At 46.8% G+C, this 23,100-nt stretch overlaps 1 protein-coding gene across 1 annotated transcript in view; it reads right to left on the reverse strand.

Moving 5' to 3' along the window:
* The window catches only part of AGBL1 (AGBL carboxypeptidase 1), a 354,690-nt gene that overhangs the window by 291,990 nt on the left and 39,600 nt on the right, over positions 1-23,100 (reverse strand). The window contains exons 5-10 of the mRNA XM_073304655.1: positions 19,181-19,389; positions 13,940-14,105; positions 12,253-12,326; positions 4,406-4,522; positions 2,730-3,328; positions 1,209-1,292 (exon numbers count right to left, since the gene is read on the reverse strand). Coding sequence (XP_073160756.1) covers positions 1,209-1,292; positions 2,730-3,328; positions 4,406-4,522; positions 12,253-12,326; positions 13,940-14,105; positions 19,181-19,389 — 1,249 coding nt within the window. The remainder of the gene's footprint in view (positions 1-1,208; positions 1,293-2,729; positions 3,329-4,405; positions 4,523-12,252; positions 12,327-13,939; positions 14,106-19,180; positions 19,390-23,100) is intronic.

A 23,100-nucleotide genomic window follows, 5' to 3' on the forward strand; every position in this document is an offset into this window, starting at 1 on the left:
ACCAGGTCACCTCAAACTCTCCTGATCCTGTGTTCCTAAGAGGACAATCTCAGACCCATTAACTTTTTCCTCAGAATTTACTTCCTTCGGATTTGAGATCCTCTCCATTGCCCTGTGCTGCCTCTTCTCAAGGGCAATAATGATTTGCCAGAAAATGGTGCCCAGCCTCGTTCAGAGTACCCAAGATGGGTGTCTCAGCTGCCTTACTGCACAGCATCATGGTACCACCCTTTTAGTTTTAGGTTCCATTGCTCTGCTAAAACCACCCAGTATCTGGTTTGCTTTTCCTACTGCCACTGTGCACTGGGCTGGTGGTTTCAGGGACTCTTCCTCAATAGCCTGCAGATCCTTTCCCTGAGCCACATGCTGAGAGACAGCTTGTGAAGGGGTGTTTACCTCACACTTGCCCCAAAAAGGTTACTGTGACTAGAAAAGGGGGCTAATTAACCCAACAAGTGACAGCTGAGGGGAATCAGGTGGCTAACTAATCCCCTGAGGGAGGGAGCCCAGCCCAGGGGGAACAAGCTGGGCTGGGATTTATAAACACAGGAAATTGGAAGCTGAGGGGGTTGCTGAGAAATACTTTGCTGTCATTCCCTGGGAGGAGTGTTTGGAGACTGCAGAAACATAGCTTGTAGTTGCTCCCTGGGAGGAGGGAATGGTGACAAACCTTGGGGGAGGTGGAGCGCCAGATGGTAAGGAAAGGGCTCAGGGAAAGGCAGCAAGGTCCAAGAGGGAGCAGACCTTGACTGCTGGCTAGAGGGCCCCTGAACCCAGAGCAGAGGGCGAGCCCAGGTTCCCCTGCCAGCCACTGAGGCAGTGAATGGGAAGACTTTGGTACTCTAGAATGGGAAAATCCATATTGTAGCCTGGCTGGAGGGCTGAGTCATGAAGAGGCAGCGGCAGCTCACTGAGCGAGAGAAGAGCTGATGCAGACCCAGAGAAAGAGGCGGAGAGACAGCATGCAACTGAAAGAAGGGGCATCAACCTCGCAAAGCTAGTCCCCAGAACAGCCATGAGGAGGCGCCATCCTGGCTGTGAGTGGTACACCCCATCACACAACCTTGTTCCTTACACTGGATCCTATCTACCAGGCTAATGTTTTGTACATTTGTCTAAATTGAATCAAATGCTGGCCTAGTCACCTAACCTATTACTGATAGTAACAGTAGCGCCCTCAGTAACAGTACACTACAAGGAATACCTACCTGCGCCCATCTAAATCAAAGACAACTCTGTCTATCACCTCACTTGGCTGGATTAGACGAGAAACATCCTCAAATATTTTGGCCCTGGAAAAGAAAAACTAATTGTGAGTCTGTCTGTAGACACATACCGCTGTCTTGGAGGATCCTTGCTGAGGAAGCGAACTGAGGCTTATGATATTCTTTCCAAGGGGTTAGGGAGAAGGGGGATTCCTGTGCAGAATTAAACACCTGTATTAACTAAACAAAAATATCCCTTAGCACTTTATGCAGTTCACCAGTTTGGCTTTTGCATGTCTGTCATGACTGGAAGACACCTTTAGAGTTAAATGACTTGTCATTCACATTTTGTAGGATTTATCCCCATTTCTTCTCATTCAGTCTCAGTGAATGAGTCACGTAAACCTAGCAATGGAGAATTTGTCACAATGGATCAGACTATTGGTCTATCTATTACAGACTCCTACCTCCATCAGTGGATAATGAGCCCATCTCCCCTCCCCCCCCCCCCGGTAACGACCTGTTGTACGATGCCATATGTGTTCTCAAAATTTCCTTCCTGACCTTTGCAGCAATCAGCATAAACACTGAAGCATGACACAATTATCCCTGTCTTAGCTCTATGGTTATGTGTGTCATTATGGTCATAAAAGCAGGGCTCTCAGAACATTAGTGCAGGAAATAGGTGAGAAAATGATGGCCTCTGTGAATAAGATTCCTGGCATTTAGCTGCTACGGAAAGTGTTCCCATCTCTATAGAGCACAGACGTTCAAAAAAACTCAGAAACTTGTGTCTTTGGTAAATGCCACGTTATTAGTATCGTTCAGTCCTAGAGCTTAGTTCAAGAGACAGCAGAATCACCCAGCCTGTTTGGGGTCTGGTAAGCATTACTTGTGCTACTAAGAATAAATGCCCTCTAAAGGAATTGCAGAGGGATATGCATGGGGCAGGAGGGGAAAGGTAGCCCTGAGAAGAATCCCCTCTCCCAACACAGTTCCCCCCACACTCCAACACACAATTTATCCTCCTCAGTTGAACAATGTAAATGAGGTGAGATCATTAATGCTAATTGCCAGGTGCACAATGCCTTCCATGGGAGGATCCCAACACACTTCACAAATATTTAATTCCTTTAGCAGGGGAGGCAGAGAAGTATTTATTCACCTTTACTTTCCAGATAAGGAAAGTGGAGAGGTGACATGACTTGGCCACTGGCAGAGGCAGGAATTAGGCTTCCTAACTCCCCATCTGTGCCAAGAACATCTTAGATGCCAGTGTCTTCAACCTCAAGAGAAAAATCTGAATAGTATAAGCCTATAGCTCAGTTTTCCTTCTTGTGATAATCCATTGTGTGGGTCTCTGCAAGGACTGCAGAGACCAATGAAACTTGATACAGAAGTGATGATCAACACCCATCAAAAGCCAGGCAATAAGACATGAGAGTCCCCAATACTACAAGACGTGAGTCCCTATTTGCCCAGCTGTGGAGAGCTACCTGTGGGATGACAATAAAGCAGAATCACCTTTGAACTCCATATTTCCGCTCCAGCATGGACTGGCAATAAGGAGGGGGCTGGTGGCCCCAGAAATCAGGGAACGCCAAGACCCTGTAGTCCGGAATGGACTTGGTGCTTCCAGCCCTGGCCATGTAGAAGTGGGGGCTGTGGAATGGGATATCCCCTTGGTGTCTCTCCAGAAGCTTTGTCGCTATGTTTGAGGCTCCCACTCCTCCCATGGGGCTGGGACCTAAGCAGCTCGCACAGTGAGTGTGAAATGTTTGTGTGTCCCAGGAGGCTTCTTTTAGGGGAGGATGCAGAGTGGGTGCATGGCTCCTGCATGGATCTTCTCTTTCACAAAGGGTATCTGCATCTCGGACTGATTCTCCCATTGCTTGATTTTCAAAGGCTGGAGCCCCAGTGCATTTCTCCTTCTTTGCCCAGCTCTGCACTGGAGTCTTGAAAGCTGTTTCCTCTGGCTCTGGACCCATGGCACTTTGGTCCCTGTGTCTGCAATGCTGCTGCTTCATGAAAGCAGCATTCGGAATGACTCGGGGGTGAGTGCCTGGCAGGCTCCTAGGCATATCCTCAAAGTCCTTCTCATCTTCAGACCCTGTTTCCAGCTCCTTTAGATTTAAAGAATAAAAGAAAGGAAAGAAATAAAGACAGATGGTGTCTCCTTCCAGAAGGAAATAGAGGAAAGAAATGGGAAAATATTTAATTTACAGGCCTCTCAAAGTCTGCTCGCCTCAGTGACCCAGAGAGATAGAAACCCACAACCCACCTGCCAGCATTCCTATTCCTGCAAGCGATCTCTCATCGGCTCCCAGAAGCTAAACAAAGTCAGGCTGGATCAGCTGCTGGGTGGGTAAGCTCCAAGCAAAACCTGGAGCATTACAGGAAATTGCATGAGGCAAAGTGATGTGCTTCTCTTTGAACTGATGCTCCAGCATGATGCAATGGGGCCAGTCTGCCAAGCAAAGTTCCACCCTTCCTAAATACAGGACTGCAGTGTTAATCCAAGTTCCTGGCCACTTGCAGTCATCACAAATACCACAGCATTTTGTATGATAGGAGATGCATGAAGCCTGGTGTCTTGTTTAAATCTGAATAATTATATTCTGCCTTCCTACATTCCTCCGCCTCCAATACTGAGTACAATATTCTTCTTCACTTCCTGTCCCAAACTGTTAAATGGCTGGTTTGATCTACCCCAGAACTGTCTGCATTTTAAGCAGTGACAGTGTACGCTTCCCCATCACTGTGCTCCAACCCTGACCTTGACTGACCACCTCTGGGGTAGACAAGCCATTTTAATCTCCGTGTTCCATTTGGTTCTCGGCATCTCTGTTGAACCTGCCAACAAGGGTACAACGTAATCTCCATTCGTGGATGTGGGTTTTTTCTCACGTGGGTATTTAATTATTTATCCACTGGGCCCCCATCAACCGAGACCCAGCCTTTTTGCTAAATGCCACCAGACAGCTCTCCGATGTTAACACCTTTTACCCACTACCAGCTGGGGCTGCACTCAACCCAACAAGCTCCAGGTGCGTCTACGTTTTGGATCCTCCGATACCTTGAGTCACCCAGTGCTCCCCTTTGCAGTACGTCCGTCTGCCCACCTCCTCTCAGTCAGCATCCCCAGTACTGCACATCCCTACCTGCGTTCACAGATAAAGGAAGTCACAATATTATCCTACCTGGAAAGCAAGGGAAAGTTCAGGACACATTGCCTCATACTGCTCAAGCTCCTCCTCTGGCCTGTCAAGACCTGGCTTTGAGCTCAGTTTGTTCACATCTGTCTCCAAATCATCATCCTTCAAAAGTCAAAGTAGGAAAACAAATAAATTAAAGGTGCTATCGACCCATTTGGGTCGGTCTCTGAGTTGATAGTTATAAAACGGTATATTACATCATGCCTTTCATCTGGGAATCTCTAAGCACCTGACAGATGTGAAGTAAACCAGCCACCCTTGGCAACTAGATGAGAGCAATGAAATTCATTTTTATGGAAGGGCAAACAGAGGCACAAAAGTTTAAGTCACCTGCCCACAGCCATAGAACGATCCACTGGCATGTAACTCAAAAGTCCTGGACAAGATTTTCAAAAGTGAGTAGTGGGTTTGGGTGCCTCGCTATTTGAGTGCCCAAGCTGAGACACCTTATAGGGGCCTGATTTTCAGAAAGTGCTGAGACCCACCCTCTGAAAATCATGCCCATTTAAAGGTGTCTCAACTTGGCCACCCAAAAATTGTGGCACCCAAAGCCACCAGCCAGTCTCCTGAGTATCCAGGATGTGCTGATGTAACCTGCAGATGTGCTGCCTCAGGTGTTGAATGAAGGAGTGAGAAAACACCTTTGATTCAGAGACAGACAATCAAACAATTTAGATTTAAGAAAATCCCACAGTGTGTCACAGGCAAAATGAGTTTTGCTGATTACCAGCAAAATAGCATCTTCTAGTGTCCAGCCTCTTCAAACCAAGATTGCCTTGGTCCCCACTGCTGCTCATGAGGGCCCCCTCTCTCTGCCTTTGAAACCCAAATCCCCATCCCTCTACTACACACCTCACTGAGCCCTCAAGCGCTGATTTCTCATCTGTTACTTTATTTATATCTTTCTACGCTGTTGATAAATAGCTTTTAGTCTCTTGACCAATCCATCTTCTGTTCATTTTTTTTTTTTAATTCTTTTGGGTTTGCAGTTATCTATAAAGCAACGACAAGGATCATGTCTGAAACTTGCACATCCAAAGGCAACTGTGCATTGACATGCATCCCCCTCCGTATCAGATACAAGAGTCAAAGACATGCAGTGTCAAGTGTTTAGTCATCGCATAAGAGAATGGGAAGGGGGGGTCGGGTGGCTAAATGGCATTGATGAATGGCTGCGACATGACAGCATTATTCAAATAATTCAGCATGCAGTTAGCAAGCATTCACCACCAAACCACAACAAAGAAGCAATTTGCTCTTGATAATAACTTCAGAAATTATTCTATTTATCAACAAACTCCCATGAACACCAGGGTGTTGACAGCAGTTCAAACCCTGAGCCATAGCAGTACTGAAAGGCTGAGCTGTTTCTACAAAATGTTACTTGTGTTGACTTGAGGCGGTGGTTGGAACTGGTTGACATGCGAGTCAGCAGTGAGTGTTGGAGGTTTGCTGGGCTCTTGAAGATTGGTTTGGATGGACTGACAGTTTGGAGAATTATGTGGAATCTGTAGGGGTGGATTTTAATGATTTGGATGGTGGGGATGGGCTCCATGACAGGACTGGATGTTCGATTGGTACAGGGACTCCGGTTTTGGTAGAGCTGATCAAATAGTTAGAGAGAGGATTCACAAATATTTTCACCAACAAAAGTGTTGTGCTAAGTTCACTATGATTAGTATTAGACATTATTCACATATATTTGAACACCTGCCAAGTAGCCGTGAAAAAGTTTTTGAATCACAAAAGTATCAGGAACTTGAGCACAAATGATTCTTTGCACAAAAATTTTCACTGAAAGTTCACGACTCATCCTCCATTATCAATCTGTGTAAAAGTCAGTCAGAAGGTGGGATAGCATGAGACTTACGACCATACGAGACAACCATACGAGACCAATAAATAAAACTCATATTCAAAGCAAAGTGTTGGCAAACAGCCAATAAACTAAAAACTGTTCACAACTAGTTGGTGAATCCTTATGAATAATGAACATAATTACAGATTTTAGGATGTGTTTGGGAATGAATTACTAAACAAAAAAGGGGCTAACTTGGCAAAGAACATGATTTCTAATGAACAGTTTGGCCAGTTTTCAGATGAAAATAGTCACTAAAGGGAAGGTTAGCATGCTGAGCCCATTTGTTTTCTTTCCTTTTTGTCATTTGGGTGACATATTAATGTTCAGGTAGGCAGGTCAGGCAAACAATGAAAATAACATTCAATTCACATCTAAACTGCATCAGATCACACGGCATTTGTGCCCTTTTGAATTTGATGACCACAAACATTTGTAGGAACAAGATTTTGTTTGCAAATACGTTTGAGAGGGCGAAAACTCATTCATGCTGGAATGTGTGTTTGTACAAAGATGCATTTTCACAGCAAGAACTTTTGCATGTGTAAGCAGGGTCTGAATGAACTCTCCCCTGACAGCTAGTTTGGGAGGGGGAGAGACTTCAGGGGCAAACTGAATATACATGAATACACTACTCTGTGTAGGTATCTAGCAGACAGGACTTGTGTTGCTCCAAGTGATCAGCTTTGTCTGGTGTTGGGTTACAAATCATGCCATCAGGTGGTCGATGACATCTACATAGAACACATCAGCGGACATCGGCAATACCAGGAGGGATGAGCTGGAATGCCAATGAGAAGCACTGTTGGGAAAGTTACTGAAATACTTTCCTGATGGATTGTATTTTGTAAATGGACAACCTACCCTAAATGCTCAATTACTGAGGGACAATCTTCACTCATTGCTATATTTGCTTTCCACAGCCAACTCTGTATAACTTTTCATGAGTGATGTACCTGAATACTTGGATGCAAATATCCAAACTGTATTCTTAAATGTATTCACCTAAATTTCGGTTTGCTGATTATGCACTATATGTATCTTATGACTTTTAAAACAAACTTTGTATTTGTGGATAATCTAAGCACTATACCCAGATGTACAGACACTCTTTTCTTAATCTGTGTATTATTATATAACTTTTAATACTGAATGCAGGGGTAGTGAAATGTTGTTATCAATGTTATCTTCACTGTATGAGTAAAGGCGAGCAGAACTGTGTTAAGCTTGTCCCGACTGAAAGGAACTCGCTAAGCCAGGGGCTCGAATGCCAGACCCCTGGGAAAGTAAGAGGGGCAGAGACAGGTCTCCCAGCCAGAAGGTGTGGACTCTCCCTAAGGGTCTCTGATCTAGTTTAACCTGTCTCTTCCCACTGTTCAAAGATAGAGCTAAATAGGCTTCATTAGGAGCCCTTTGTTATGTTAAAGTGCTCAAATGAGAGCTGAAATCACTTGAGATGGGGCAGTGTTTCTGCCCAGCCTGCCATAGCTGAAAATCATTAAGAGACTGATGTGCAGAGATCACAGCAAAGAGGCAAGAGGGAGTAGAAGATGACTGACAGTTGGCTGGAAAACAAGCGGCTGGCGAGGCAACGAGCGGCTGACGAGCAGCGGGCAGGGTGACTAGCAGAGAGGAACCGTGGCTGGCGGGCCAGCCAGGCAGTGAGGAACCACAGGTGGTGGGCCGGCCAGCAGAGAGGAACCGTGGCTGGCAGGCCGGCCGGTGGAAAGGAACTATGGCTGGTGGGACAGCCAGGCGGCAAGGAACAGCGGCTGGCGGGAAGGGCAGGACAGCCAGGAACAGCGGCTGGCGGGCTGGCCAGGTGGTGAGGAACCGCAGCTCGCAGATCAGCTAGCAGAGAAGAACTGTGGCTGGCAGGTCGGCCAGCCAGAGCAAGTGCTCAGATGGCGGTGCAAGCAAGGTGCCTTCTTCCCTGGGTTGGAGGTGAACTCTCACAGATGCACCTCTGAAGTCTAGGTACTCACTGACCAAGGACAAACACTGTGAGTGGGATATGGTGAGGGAGCACTCTGAGTCGGGTGTCCTGCTCACAGTATTATGATTATAAATCCTGCTTGTGGCATTTTTCCTAATTAATGTCGGGTAACTTCCCTCCTTTCATTAAAAGTTTCTTCTCTACACTCAGACTCTGTGTTTGCGAGTGGGGAAGTATTGCCTCTCAGAGACACCCAGGGGTGCTATGTAATTTTTCCAGGTTACTGGGTCAGGGCTTGAGCTGGTTCTGTGCTGTATTGTTGAAAAGGAACCCCTAGATATTGAACCCAGCCCGGGTTGCTGCCGGCTCCACCTAGTAGAAGGGTTGCAAATGCATCCTCAATTTGTGCCTTTCAGAGCTGGGTGTGGCAGGGAAAGAGAGTGAGGAGAGAAAGCAAACAATGTTCTGAATAATTATTTGTTCATGAGATGAGCAGGAACAGGTAAAAGAAAGTGGCTAAGAGTAGGTGCTCCAGCTGTAGCTTAAAGGAGCCAAGCTGTTTTAAAGACTGGGGTCCAGGTACATAGCCAAAATATAATGCTATTGTGATAGGGAAAAAAGGAAAAGATTAATACTTCCTAAAATCTCCTAGGCCTCCTATCACCTTCTCCTTAAAGTGCCTCCCATCCCTTCTGCCTGGAAGAATCAAAGCTCCAGTGAGACTTATTCATGACTCTAGTTGTAAAAGGTATAATCACTCAAATGGGAAATGGAAAAAATACCATGTGACCTACATACAGCTCAAATTGGGACTATGAAATACATGAGGTGACAGTTCGTGAACAAACCATGGCCTGAAAGCAGATCACCCAAAAGTTTTATTCCTGTAGTAAATGCGAGCGAGGAAGAAATGTGGGGAAATCATGATGCTGTTCAGAATCTGTTGGGGAACAGAAACAAGGAACTCAGAGTGATGACCAGATTGTTCCCGGGATTAGATTGGCCAGCTCTCTCTATAATAAAGGGCAAATCATATAGGTTACCTACACAAAGCTGAAGTATTCTCAGCTTCTCAGACACCATCCTGGCTACTGCATCCAGCAGTGCAAGTAAGTCAATGCAGTCTGATATGCTGGAGCAGCAAGCTATCTATAGCCAGTACGGCGTACTGGAAAGACACCATACCGCCCCCAGCCCCTCCACAGAGCTGCCTCTCAGGAGAACAGGGCTGGGTGGGGGAGCTGGGAGCAGTACGGAAGCGAAAGGAGTTGCCGGCATTCTGTTCCTTTCCCTGCATGCTGCTGCCCCCGCAGTAGGGAAAGGAGCAGAACCCCCAGCCCTGTCCCCCGGCAGGGCTGCCGCTGTGTGGAGCCGGAGGAGAAGCAGCTCCGTGAAAGGGTAGGGAATGGGGCTGGGAGTTCTTCTGCTCCTTTCCTGGGATGGGGAGGGGAGAGGAAGAGTGTAGGGGCTCCGGGCTGGGGGTGGGGCAGAGTCATGTGGGGGGGTCATGTGGGGAAGTCACATGCCCCCCGCCCTTACCTGGTGTGCTCCCCACCCCGTACTGGGAAGAAAATAATATTACTTGCACCACTGGCTGCATCCCAAACTGCCTAGACGTCTGCCTGAACCATTTAGCCGTGTGTTCAAGAGACCGCCCTTCCAAGGAAGATGTTGCTCTTGCCTTTTCTGCGGTCAAGCAGCCCTATATGATTATATATCTGCTTTGGGTCCACAAACAAATCAACTTTCTCTCTGTGAATGGCAAGGGTGCCAATTAGGGAGGGCAACACACCAGGGATGTCCCTAGCTATTCTGGGGCCCTACGCAGGCCTCTGAGGGGGTAGGAGCCGGGGGGCTGGCCCCAGGCCTCTGTGGGGTGGGCCTGGCTTAGGGGGCAGGGGAGAACCACCCCCCAGCACTCACCGATGGTGCGGCTGAGCTCAGGGGAGTGGAGGCAGGGCTGGGGCGGAGCAGGGGTGGGGCTGAGGCGGGGAAGGGGCAGGAAAAGGGCACAGGCCATGGGGAAGAGCCGGAGCTGGAGCAGCACACAGCTGCGCAGGGCACCCAGGAAATTTGGTGCCCCAAATTTCCTGGTGCCCTACACTGCTGCGTGCTTTGCGTATGGGTAAGGACGGCCCTGCAGGACACCTCACCCTGAGTTTCTTGCAGGAGGTGGGCTTCCAGGCGGACCTCTTAACTGCACAGAATTAGTGTGGAATGCAAGTTCTGCAGACAGGTGCTTCTGGCAGCTTGTGCCCTTGGGGCAGGGAGTCAGTGTCTTATTTACAAACAGAGGCAGGGTGATTAAGATAAGAAAGGTTAAGGATCTGGAAGTCATTAGATGAATCTGTAAAACAATAATCCCTCTGGGAGGGAGTGGGGGTTGTAGAGAGAAAGCAGGGGACTCAGAAGAAATATAGCCAAGCCCTCTAAGCCAAGTTTACTTTCAGAAAAGAGGGAGATGTGAGGCGGGCAGGTGAAAAGAAGGGGCCAAAACCGAGGGAAGGGTTAGCAGTGATATAGAAAAGTTTCCACTCTACTTGTGGTACTTATGTGGCCCCATCACCATAGTATCTGAGTGCCCTTCGGTGAGGTAGAGCAATGCTATTATTCCCATTGTACAGATGGGGCACTGAGGGACACACTTGGATGACCAGATGTCCCAACTGTATAGGGACCATTCCGACCTTTGGGGCTTTGTCTTATATAGGCGTCTCTTACCCTCCACCCCCTGTCCTAATTTTTCACACTTGCTGTCTGGTCACACAAGGGGACACAGACTAAAGGCCAGATTTTCAAAGGCATCTAGTGGGAAAACGTAGTCCCTGAGCCAATGCATATATGATGTGTAACTCTGGATAAGATGGCCTGGATATTTAAGTATGAAGTGTATAGTTATTGACCACACATGTTATCACGTGTTCACTGTGATGTTAATATCTATGGCAATAGTTTTACTTGATTAACATCTAGAAGATTAGACCCTCCAATTTTCTTTCAGGAGGAAGAGCTGCCCAGAGCTCCTGTGCTGTTAATTTTCCTTTCCTGCCTGCAGTGGCCCTGAGATACCTCAAAAGTCTCAATATTTTTCCTCAACTTTAAAAGACAGAATTTTCTTGATGTTTGGTTTTAAATATTCTCCTGTGAAAACTGCAATTCAAGCACTGTAGTGTGACCCTCCTGGAAAGTAACTAGCCTCTAAACAGAAGGCAGTGTAGCCAACTCTCATGATTTTGTCATGAGTCTCATGATAATTATTGTTTTCCTTAAAGCTCCAGCTCCTGGAGTCAAGTGGATATGTGATGATTTCATCCTTCATTCTTAAAGAGAAATGAAGTTTCTAGCCCTTGCGGCTGTGGAGATGTGACCCCAGTGCACTGTGAAGGCTCAAAAAGCAGTATGTAAATAAAAAGAACACCAAATCTATTATTTTTATATAATATCATTATTTTTAAAGCCAATCTAATTATTTTTGGAGAGTTTCTAGTCTATTTGTAGTGGGGTAACACCCCTAGAACCCCAGGCAGGTGCAGTATAAACTCATGGGGTCTTGCCCTAGTAGGATGTTTCCAAAAGTTAAATGATCTATTCCAAGCTTGATGAACTGCAAAAAAAGTGATAGAAAGTAATCTAGATTTTTCTACAATTGTTGTATTCAACAATTAGTAACAAAGTAAGAATACACATTACAATTTTAAACCTAACCAGTGTCCCTTAAGTGAATTGACACAAGATGTCAGAACATGTTAGTATTAGAGCTGAGTGGGTCTAATATTTATTTAATTTTCTTTCTTTCTTTCTTTCGGAATTAGAAATTATTATCTGACAGGAGCACTCTACCTAAGTTACTATCTGAAAAACAAACAGAGTTTTCAGGTGCCCAAGTAGCCTCTGGAATCACAGTTAAAATTACCCCCCCCCCATCTGAAATGGTGCCCTTGCCCATCAGAGCTCAAAATTGGGGCGGGCGGGGGGCAAAAAAACTTCCCTTCACAGAACATGGAGCATTTTAAAGGAAGCTGTGACTCATATACCTACTTCCTCTTTATGCTCCAGGTCCTCGTTATCCAGGTCTTTTTCCACTTCTTCCTCACCATCATCTTCATAGCCATCTGCAAAAGTAGAAAAGAGGTGGAGCAGGTGGCCTCCATCATAATAGCCTTCTCCCTAGCCCACCCCAAAAAGGCAGGCCACCCTCATGTGCAGTATCCATGTCTTGTCCCTATAAACCACCACAAAGCTAAATGTAAGACTTAGAATAAAGATTAGATCCCATGTGTTCCATCAGATACAGCTTCATATGGGATCTAGGACTTCCTAGACGCCCATTACTGGTGTATCTGAGCACCTTCCATGTAAAAGTCAATAGCAACAATGAAGTCCCTAGTGGACTTTATGGCATCTCTGGCTCTTCTTCTTTCTGGGGGGTAAAAATTATCTTGGGCCTGGATTTTATTGCTTGATTTGCTTGGTTTAGATTTGCCGGAGGTGGGGTAGGCAAGTAGGGTGGTGAGTTTTATTCTTGCTATGGTATGTCCTACATGCCTAGACTAAAAGAAGCAGGAGTATCCAGAGGAAAGCAGAAACGTCCCATGAAAATCAAGGAAAATCCTGAAGATCAATACCTTCTAAAGAGATGAGGCAGAAAATTGGAGGTATAGAGCAGAAGCTCCACAATCTTTGCTGAAAATGGTTGCACACATGAAATAGTAGTCAGAGGTTTGTTTGGGTTGTACAATAATGGTGCTGGTAAGGAGCATGAAGGCTGGCAGTGCACAAGGTCATATTTGTTTCATTCCTGGGCACGCATCTTACATATATGCTGCTCCCCTGCCTGGGCATACACCCTCCTGGCCTGCAAGTGCTCACAAACTCCATTCACATAGCATAGCCGCAGCCAGATTATTCGAGAAGGAAAAAGAGCCATTGGTTGGCAGCATCAATTTACTAAAAAAGTTGCAAGGAAGGACGTGTGCACACACCCACACCCCCACACATGGGGGGTGAGGTATATGGGCCCGTGGTGCTTGTGCTCCACCAATATTTAGGAAAGAGGGCCCAGCTCCACCAATGTGTGGTGCTTTGGGGGGCTCCTGGTATCGCTCAGGGGAAGGGGCAGAAGCCAGAAAGAGATGGGGTGGGGGCTTGGGGGAAAGGGTGGAAGGGGGTGGTTTGGGGCCGGGTCACACGCTGCTGCCAGCGCCAGACACCTCCCCCCCTCCCCCAATAACCCTCCAGGCTGCCCTGGACCCCATGTCCCGCTGAAGGGCAGGGCCCCCCAGAGCACAGGGTCTGGGGCGGTTGCCACAGTCCATCCTATGGATAGGACGACTCCATTCTGGGCATCACCAAAAATTACATAAACCTGCTACGCTCTCTCTCTCACACACACACACCCTCCCTTCCCAGTTGCCATGAAGCAACAGTAGTTCCAGCCTTTGCCAAGGCCATTCTTTCAGGTCACTTTAAAGCAATAAGGATTAAATTTCATTTCCCCTACCCTTCACTATCTCACATCTCCCCTGCTGGCCTTGATAGAAAGTGAGGGATTCAGACCCAGTTCTGTAGCATAACAGTCTGGGTCACCATGCAATTTTAAATGAAAAGCTCAGGACTAGATTCCTCTCTCCCCTGGCCCCGACCTTCCATTCTCCCCATCAGTCCCTCACTGGGCCCCCCCCCCCCCCCACACACACACACATTCTCTCTTCAGTCAGCAATTTACCTTCAAGAACTGCAGGTGGAGATTCGGAGCTGACACTCCCAGGAAGAGAGAAGGAATAGGAGCTGTGTACTGTAGCCAAAGGCAGAGGCCCCTTGGGGTAGCACTTCCTCAGGATCTGGGCCACTGTAGTTACTATAGGATCAAGGAGCTTGCTATCCAGGCAATCCTAGGCACCAATGAAGAAGAATATTCAGTGATGTTTGCCATTCAGAAGCATCCTTCCTCTTGCACAGATCTGCCAGACATTAAAATAGCTGCTTCCCTGAAAGCCTTAAAGAGCAGCATTTGAATAATATTCAGGCAGTTCTGTGTCAACTTCTTATATTCCCGTGTTTCTCTTTCATCCTTTTCCTTCCTTATCACAGCAGGGAAGTCTACATGGGAGCATAGCATCTTGGTTTTTTAATAGTTTATCTGCTTCTACAAGTCATTCACCATCTCCTGGTACATCCATCTAAAGGGCACAGGGTTCCCTAGCACCATTCGAAGGCACTGGGGTCAGTAGCGTCTCAGAAAAAAAAAAAAAAAAAAAAGAGCACCTGCTACTGAATTATCCATACACCTCCCTACAGCTAGCATGGGGCAAAATTCTTCAGCTGGAGCTCTTTGGGGGGCATGAAATGCTGATTCAGCGACCAAAATGTTTTGTGAATTCGTGCCAGTTTCACCGAACTGATCATTTAAAACAAATGACAAAAAAAGTCTGAATGTTTCTATTTTTCAGTTTGAAAGAACTTTTAACTCAGAAATTTCCTTCCAATTTAAAAACACTTTTTTTAAAAAAAAGCTCTAAATCCAAATGAAATGCTTCATTTCACCAGAAATGAATTTTTCTTCGCTTTTTGGCTTTCTGAAAATTGTGATAGATTTTATTGTCAGCTCAACATTTTTTTTTCTTTTTTTTTTTTTTAATTTTTAAGACGTGCCAGCAAACTGGAAGTCTACATAAAACACAGTCCCCTCCAGCACTGAACTGTGGCTTAATACTGATTCAGAAGGGACAGCACTTCCTACTCAGCCACCCATGTCATCTCTGAGCCAGAGTGTGATGAGTAAAGCAACGATTATGTCACAGAGGTCACAGAATCCTTGACTTCCACTGATCTCTGTGACATTTTCTGCCCTGGGGCTGGAGCTCCCAGCCAGCCATGTCCTCACAGCTCCCAGTCCCCAGTCTGGTGGGGGCACCCTGCAGCTGTCCATCCACAGCAAGCGGCTGGCGGACCCTGCAGCTGCCCAGCCCTGACGGCCAGCAGGCCCCTGAATCTGCCCAGCCGCAGCTGCAGCTACCAGCTGTCCAGGGTGAGGGGACCCCACAGCAGCCCAGTCCCGGGGCAGGAGGACCCTGGAGCTCCCACACACCACATCAGTGGGGGACCCAGGAGCCCCAGCAACAGTGGGTGCTGAACCCACCTACCCCTTTTGTCAGGGATATTTTTAGTGAAAATCAGGGACAAGTTGCGGGCTGCCATGAATTTTTGTTTATTTCCCATGACCTGTCCCTGACTTTTACTAAAAATATCTGTGACAAAAGCTTAGCCTTAGTGATGAGTCATCAGAAGCAACTACCTGCAGGTCTAGTAATAGGCCCCGTGCCATTCAGCAAGGGTTTAGTCAATCCACAGGCAAGAACCCACACCCAGGTGATCCAACCTCAGGCACATAGGCTCCTAAGGGAAACCATCTCTCTATTCTGCTCAGCATCACTACCTGGCCAGGAATACTCCCATTGCCAATTGTTTTAATAGACTGCCCTTGCTCCCACTCCAGCCTACTCATCTCTGTTTCCATGCTAGCCAGCCCCTGTCCCAGCCTGCATCTGCTTCTACCTCAGCCGGGCACTCAGTGGTCCTGACATATCCCATGCAGGGGCAGTTTCCTAGATCTCCATTAGTTTTTCCCCATGCGCACGCGTGTGTGCACACACACACACACAGAGTGGAACCACAGATTTTCAGCTTGAAGGACTTTTATTTTAAATTAAGGAAAACAAGACAAGCAAGAATAAAAAGGGAATTCTCCTGGGGAGGGTGCAATGGGTGAGTGCCTCTTCTGGAACAAGGACAGCAGCTCTGAGAACAAAATGGTTGCTGCCTCTGCCCAAAGGTGGAGTTCTTAGACATTTATATGTGCAATACAGAGAAAACAAAGGAATCGTCGTTTCATAGCTACAGCGCATATATACACCACAGCCTCCTCAGGGGGAAGAGGACTGTAAAGCTAATATAGCTATCATCTGTCTAGCTAGCTTCTTATGCTGTACCATGCCTGCTAGCATAGTAGCTGAGTGTCTGTAACCTTGGTGACTTGGGACTGAGCCCTCACACACCACAATATTAGTAGAAGCCACAGAAAGCATCATAAAGGCACCAATACATGAAAGAGCAACATCAACATGATCTTTTATTACCATTCAGAATGTTTACACCCTCTCGGTAGACATTGAAAATGGAACAATCCAGAAGACAGAATAAATGGTTAGTGCCGCTGGCTGAGCATCCCACAGTGGGAAATATGGAGGGCCGAGGCTATTCAGCTCGTCCAGCAGGGTGATTGGTGAACAAACTGAAGTGCTTTGTAATACGCAATAAAAGGAAAACAGCTGTATTTTATACAGGCTCTTGGTTCACTTCCGCCTGTATGAATGAAGGGCATTATAAGAGTCTGTGGAATTAGGCAGGATTCCTATGGGGAGGCAAGAAAAATAACCTAGAATTAGGCAGGATTCCTATGGGGAGGCTAGAAAAATAAGAGTGGGAGAAAAGACAATTCTGAAATCAGCTCTGAGGAAGGGAAGAGCAAAGGCCTACAAGAACTGGTTTCTATTCACAGCTTTGCCTCTGACTCACTGTCTAATACAGGGCAAGTCACTCGGCTTCTCTGTGTCTCAATTTCCTTATCAGTAAGAGACACTTTACCTTGCAGCTATTTTTGTGAGCCTACGTTCACGAATGTTTGTAAATGCTTTGAGATCCTCACATGATGTGGTCTGTAAGTGGGCAAAGAACTGTTTGTGAAGCACAGTATAACGTCAAACAGAAGTCCTCTGGATACAGTCCAAAGGTGCGGATTAAACCACATAGCATCTCATGTATGCGCAAACAGTGGTGTGAGGGTAAAGTTGCTGCAGGCATGCTGCTTGGAAGGGTGATAGTAGCCGTGAACAGACTCAATTCTTAGTTCACAAAAAGAAAAGGAGTACTTGTGGCACCTTAGAGACTAACCAATTTATTTGAGCATGAGCTTTCGTGCTCAAATAAATTGGTTAGTCTCTAAGGTGCCACAAGTCCTCCTTTTCTTTTTGCGAATACAGACTAACATGGCTGTTACTCTGAAACAATTCTTAGTTCAGAAATCCAAAGTAGAGTTGACCTGAACTCAACTCATCTGTGCTGTAGTCTCTGCACTCCGTGTATTTGTGAGTTATTTGGTGCCAGTATAGGAAAGGTTGAGACTATAACAATATTAACTGAGAGGAAAGGCTAAGGCACAGGGACTGAGGAGATACCAGCTGAGCCAAAAAAGAAATCAGATGTGCAAATAATAAAGAAGCAGAGAGGGTGCTGCATACAACCGTCTCCTGCACACTCTTGCGGGGCAGAGAACATTTTCTCATCTCACTGCAACCTGCATGCCTCCAAGGCCTGTGAGCTCTGTCTGAGACCTCAGCCAGATTAGGCCAATAGGTCGTGTTTAAAGACGTGTTTGCGAACATGTTTTAACCAGCACATTTAAGCATGAGCATAGAAAGAGTTTAACACAACAGCTGAGTGGAGAAAAGTATTTCTGTTTCATGGAGACTTGTAATATTTCAACATTTGTTTCTATTCCGATTCAAAATGAAAATCTACATTTTTTTTTTAATTCACCACAGAAGAGACTGGAGCCCCATTTCTGGGGCAGGGTATCTGATGGGTTGCCACAGAGCAGGGGACCCAAGAAGCCCAGGCTGCTGAAGTGCCATGCGTCAGGACTCCCAAGGCTTCCAGGCTCTCGGCTTCCTGTCAGCATGCCAGATGGGCTACTGAGGATCCAAGGTGATTGAGCTGGCAGGGAAGCAGGCAGGTTTCTGTCAGAAAACTACCTGACAGGCAGCGTTCCATATGAGTCTTTCCTGGGTTCTGTTGGAACATCGTCAAAATCAAATGGTCTCAAAACATTTCTGTTTCAACACACTCATCTGTGCACACACTCATCTGTGGTTTCTAGCTGTGAGTGGGGAATTGGGCGGGATCCTCACAGGGTTGTACCTTTCCTCCAGGCGGTTGGGAGAACATCATTTGATCTCTCAGGGAGACAGTGTAAGACCAGAAATGTACCTTTTAGGGGTCAAGGAATGTGATATTTTGGACTTATTAACCTTGGTGATTCCCCTGCCAACAGATCTCCCATGGCACGTGGTAGAGAAAGCAAACTGGAACCCCCTGAAGCTGTCATTTCTGCTCCACTCCCAACCTTTGGAAGGATTAGCATTCTCACTCTTCACGGGATTCTTGGTGCGTCGTATCTTGTTTATTCACCCAAGGTGACCCAGTGTTTGCACTTTTCAGGGTGTTTCTCCCAGGCTGAGCTATCAGGAGACATTAGCTCAGAAGGCACCATGGACTGATAAAGGCTTATAAAGGCAACAAGCCATGATCGGCTGTCACAGACATTGCTCTCACACAGCTGCTTCCATTCACCACATGCATTGGGGACTTACTGTTCACAAGAGCCATTAACCTGATTGAAACCTTGCTACATCTGATCCCCTAGCCCCACCTGAAGCAGTGACCAATTCCTCAGGCCCCAGAGGAAGGACGTCCCATTAGGATGCATCTCCCATGCACCCGTGAGATGCTGCAGCGGCTCAGCCACAGGGAGAGATTGTGGAGCATCTTGGGAGATGCAAGCTAGCAAGGGAGTAGGGTCCATAGGAAGAATAGGGGCATGAGGGACCTGGAGCTACAATTCCCATGAGGCCCTGCAGAGGCGCAGACAGACGGAGATTAACATTAAAGATGAAATGTTTCAACATTTCTGAACTGATTTTTTGTTCTCTGAAAAATTTCAATGTTTTGAATTTTTGTCCTGATTCGGGACAAAAAAAAATAGTCAAAGTATCGCAATTTTCTACAGGACGGAAACTCCATTTTTCAATCAGCTCCGCTTAAAACATAAGAAGAATTCTACGTTGCAACGGCAGAACAAGCCAGAAGCAGCTGCTGAGCTGGCTCAGTCTAGTCCCCAGATTGTGTTTACCTGTGCAGTGGTGAAGAGGATCTCCAGGCCACGGGCACTGAGGAAAGTCTCCCTGGCAGATCGGATGTTGGTGATGTGTTTGAGGCAGAGCAGGAGACCCCTGCGGACATGGATGTACCTATTGGAGGCATCACAGCAGTGCCAGTCCTGGTACAGCCTGAGCAGTTCACACAGGTAGCCTCTGTTGACTGCCCGTCGGCTGTTAGACTCTGAAACCAAAGGGATATGGCTGAGTTACAAACTTCCCCCCCACACACACACACAAGTACTGACTGATGATTGTCATATATATGCACAATGCTCGCACACTCGCATGCACACACTTGCACATCCATTTGGTCTTGCGCACACAATCACAGACATGTTTGTTAGCTTGATTTTAATAATTTGCATGGGTGACCTTAATTGTTATTTGTTAAGCATAGAGCGCATGCTTGGCATAGCACTAAGCAAAGCAAAAACTAAAGACAATTCCTGCAGGGAGATGCTTGGCACGAGTGGGAGATGCTGGATTGACAGCCCTGGAGACAGAAGTATTTTATTTACACCCACTATGAATGGAGCACAGGGCAGCAGCCCTAGTTGTGGCTGCCTCCATCTGACCCACGCACCGCACCCCCTATGTTCCTCAAAATGAATATGAAAGAGGGAGGAGCCGCTGAGGAGGGAAAAAGAGAGATGCAATATGATTGGTTGGGAGAGGGTCATGTGATCCTCATACAGTAGTGTGGATCCCAAAGGAGACTGACCTACAGAGGGCAACAAAGCCAACCACTTTTCAGTCACATGACCCTGCCCCAGACAATGAGATTGTGTTGGCTACTGAAAGGTGTGATTCATGCTCACACACCCCTTTGTAATGAAAGCCATTGCACAACAGAGATTGTAAAATCACAGCCCCTTCTGCTATTTCAGGGCCGCCAACCCAATCATTAATCATCAATCAGGCTCAGAAGATCATTATTAACTTAAAAATCACGAGTGGTTTTTTTTTTTAAACAAAACTCCATGTTTGGTTTCTTTTTCTTTGCCCTATGGTTTCTGAGCCTTTTGTGTGCGATCAGGTCACATTTTCAAGCTTTACTCCAAAACCACAAAGGTTTAAAAGTTCTTTACAAAAAATGAACACTGAGATTCTCACAATCACATCTCCAAACGCTTGGTCTTTAAGACAAACAAACACCAAATATCGCAAGACTCGCAATAAAATCATGAGAGCTAACAACACTGCCATTCAACATTTCTGAAGCGCCTTTTCCCTGCATTCCTTGCCATGCCCCAGCATGTGCGAGTACAGGCATGCTCCAGGTTGTTCTTTCCCCTTTAAACCAGCCCTTGAATGAATGTATTTTTCCTGTCTGGTCCACCATGCACCCCATTCTGACACACTTCAGAAGCTGCCAGGAGCATGCTCATCGACCCACAGGGCCAGGAAGCACATGTTGGGCCCCCTGAATCCCAATTACTGTATGCAGTTTGCAAGAGAAAGCTCTTGGTATGGGTTTTCCAGGGCTAGTGGGCTCCAATCCATTGCTGTTTCATTAAACAGAGCACCAGAACCACTCACACCTGGAGTATTAAAGTCATCAGCAGAGATTTACTGGGAGAAGAGGAAGAAGGGAGCCAGAAATTAAGGAGGAGAGAGAAAGGCAGTGAGACTGGGGCCAAGGAGGTCAGCAACCAGGAGAGAATGGGAAGTCACTGGGGCAGGTGTAGGGGTTGCAGGTGAAGGGCAGACAGCAAACATCAGCCTCAGTGATGGGGAGGAGGAGGAGATGTTGGGAGGGATGGAGGAAGGACCCTGTGGCAAGTCTTCTCTATCTGTTCTTTGGAAACATCACACAGAGATCTTGCACAAAGAGGGAGGATGGGTGGGAGCAAAGAGCTCCACACAAAGTGCTGCCAATGTACTTCAATCCTGACCTGCAACCCCACTGATATACCAGTCCTGAGCTACCACATTAATCTGCTGAAGCACCTCAATCTTGAGCTGCCGTCTCTGTTATTCCACTGCACCTCAACCCAGGCCTGCAGCAGCCTCCGCTATCCTACTTCTTGGCCTCCACGCAGCTCTGACAACATATCTCATGTTTTCAGCTCTGGCAATTGTGAGTGTGTATGAGACCACAGGTGTGTTACTCCTCTGACCTTCACTCAGTATTGGTGTGCACGCGCATGCTAGAAAACTTTAATTGCTTGAGAATCCCTTATCAGTCCCAACGGTTTGATTCATGATTTCCTGTTAATCCTCCACCAGATGTCATGTTCGCTAACCTGCAGGATGACTAACCCCTCAGATCAGCCAATCTTCCTTGAAGAATTGCTTAGAGAGTTCTGCAAAACTCCATATACATGACAAGAGGCAGAGCAGAGTCAGGGAGCTTGGGGTGGAGGCAGTGTGAATCAGACTCAGGGTGGCCTCCTGCCTTGTACAGAGGCTAATGAAATCAGAATGGAGCTAGACACACACCATTTAGCACTCCAACCCATTTGTCAGGACCCATGGGGCATAGTGGCAGTGGAAAGGGCTGGGAGTGGAGCTAGTTAGAAATTTCAACCAAAGTAAAATTCCTGTAAAATATTTTTTGAAGATTTTTTTTCCCCATTTTTCAGCCAGCTCTAGCCTGGGAGTCAGGACGCCTGGCTTCTGTTCCTGACTCTGACAGTGACTCGCATGTATGGCCTTGTGCAAGTCACTTGATCGTTCTGTGCCTCAGTTTCCAATCCTCCCATTGTTCATTATGGATAAAAAGCACTACACAGTCTAAGGGCTGAGTATATTCATTATTTATTTCTCTTAGGTTTCCTGTAGCACTTATCAATGTAGCATCTAAACCAGGGATCGGCAACCTTTGGCACGTGGCACGTGCCGTTTCTCGCAGCCCCCATTGGCCTGGAGCAGCGAACCACGGCCAGTGGGAGCTGCGATCGGCCGAACCTGCAGACATATCAAGTAAACAAACCGGCCCGGCCTGCCAGAGGGCTTACCCTGGCGGGCTGCATGCCAAAGGTTGCCGATCCTCCCTGGGTCCCTGATCTAAACATTGGCATTATGAACTAATGTAGGGAAGTCTGTTCTAGAGGAAAGGAAGGTTACAGGACACCTGGTGAGGAATCAAAATGCTGTTGTCTCATTGAGACTTTCAGTTTGGTTGGCTCTCCTGGACCATCCCATCAACCTCTCCTGTTCTCTTCCCATTGGCAGGTCTCTCTCATTCTATTCTTCCATTTCAGTTTTTTAGTCAGCAAAGCAGAGAAAGAGCAAAAAAGGAGGAATGCCAAAATCTCCAGAAGGCAGGAAGGAAAACAGAAACCTCCCCACCTGTCTCTTATCTGTTGGTCTCTCCATCTACACGATGCACCTGTCTGTATATGTCTGTATTTTGGCTAAAATACAGATGGTGGGTATGAGTCACAGAGATACAAGCAGCACTGTGCACGTTTGTAGGCAGTAAGAAGTCATCTCCTGGAGTGGAATTGCATCTCCTGTGTGGTAGGTGGTAGAATGCCCTTTGCCTCTCAACCTTTCTGCTGTTGGTCCTCCACTGTGCTACAGGTTTCTACTAATATTCCGTTGCAGTCAATGGATAATGAGGACATATTTGGGCCACTCTTCTCTGCCTGGACATACCGAGTGAGTATGAAGGCACAACAGGCATGCTTTGCCTGGATGGACCCAGCACAGCTGGTACATTCATCCTGGATGTTCCACAGTGGTTAAAGACGCATCTAAAGCCAGGAGCTCACACAAAAGAAAAGTCTCCAGTTTCAAGGGAACTCTGCCTCGTTCACTGCTTGGCAGGCGGGGGACCCCAAAACAGGGTTTGAGAATAGCAGATACACATCACCAGTCAGCCATCATTATGGCCTGAGGGGGTGTTGCTGTTTCTGGGGATGCTCCTGAAGCCTCTCCTTTTCAG

Source organism: Lepidochelys kempii, chromosome 10 (genome assembly GCF_965140265.1).
Source record: "Lepidochelys kempii isolate rLepKem1 chromosome 10, rLepKem1.hap2, whole genome shotgun sequence".
Taxonomy (NCBI): domain Eukaryota; kingdom Metazoa; phylum Chordata; order Testudines; family Cheloniidae; genus Lepidochelys; species Lepidochelys kempii.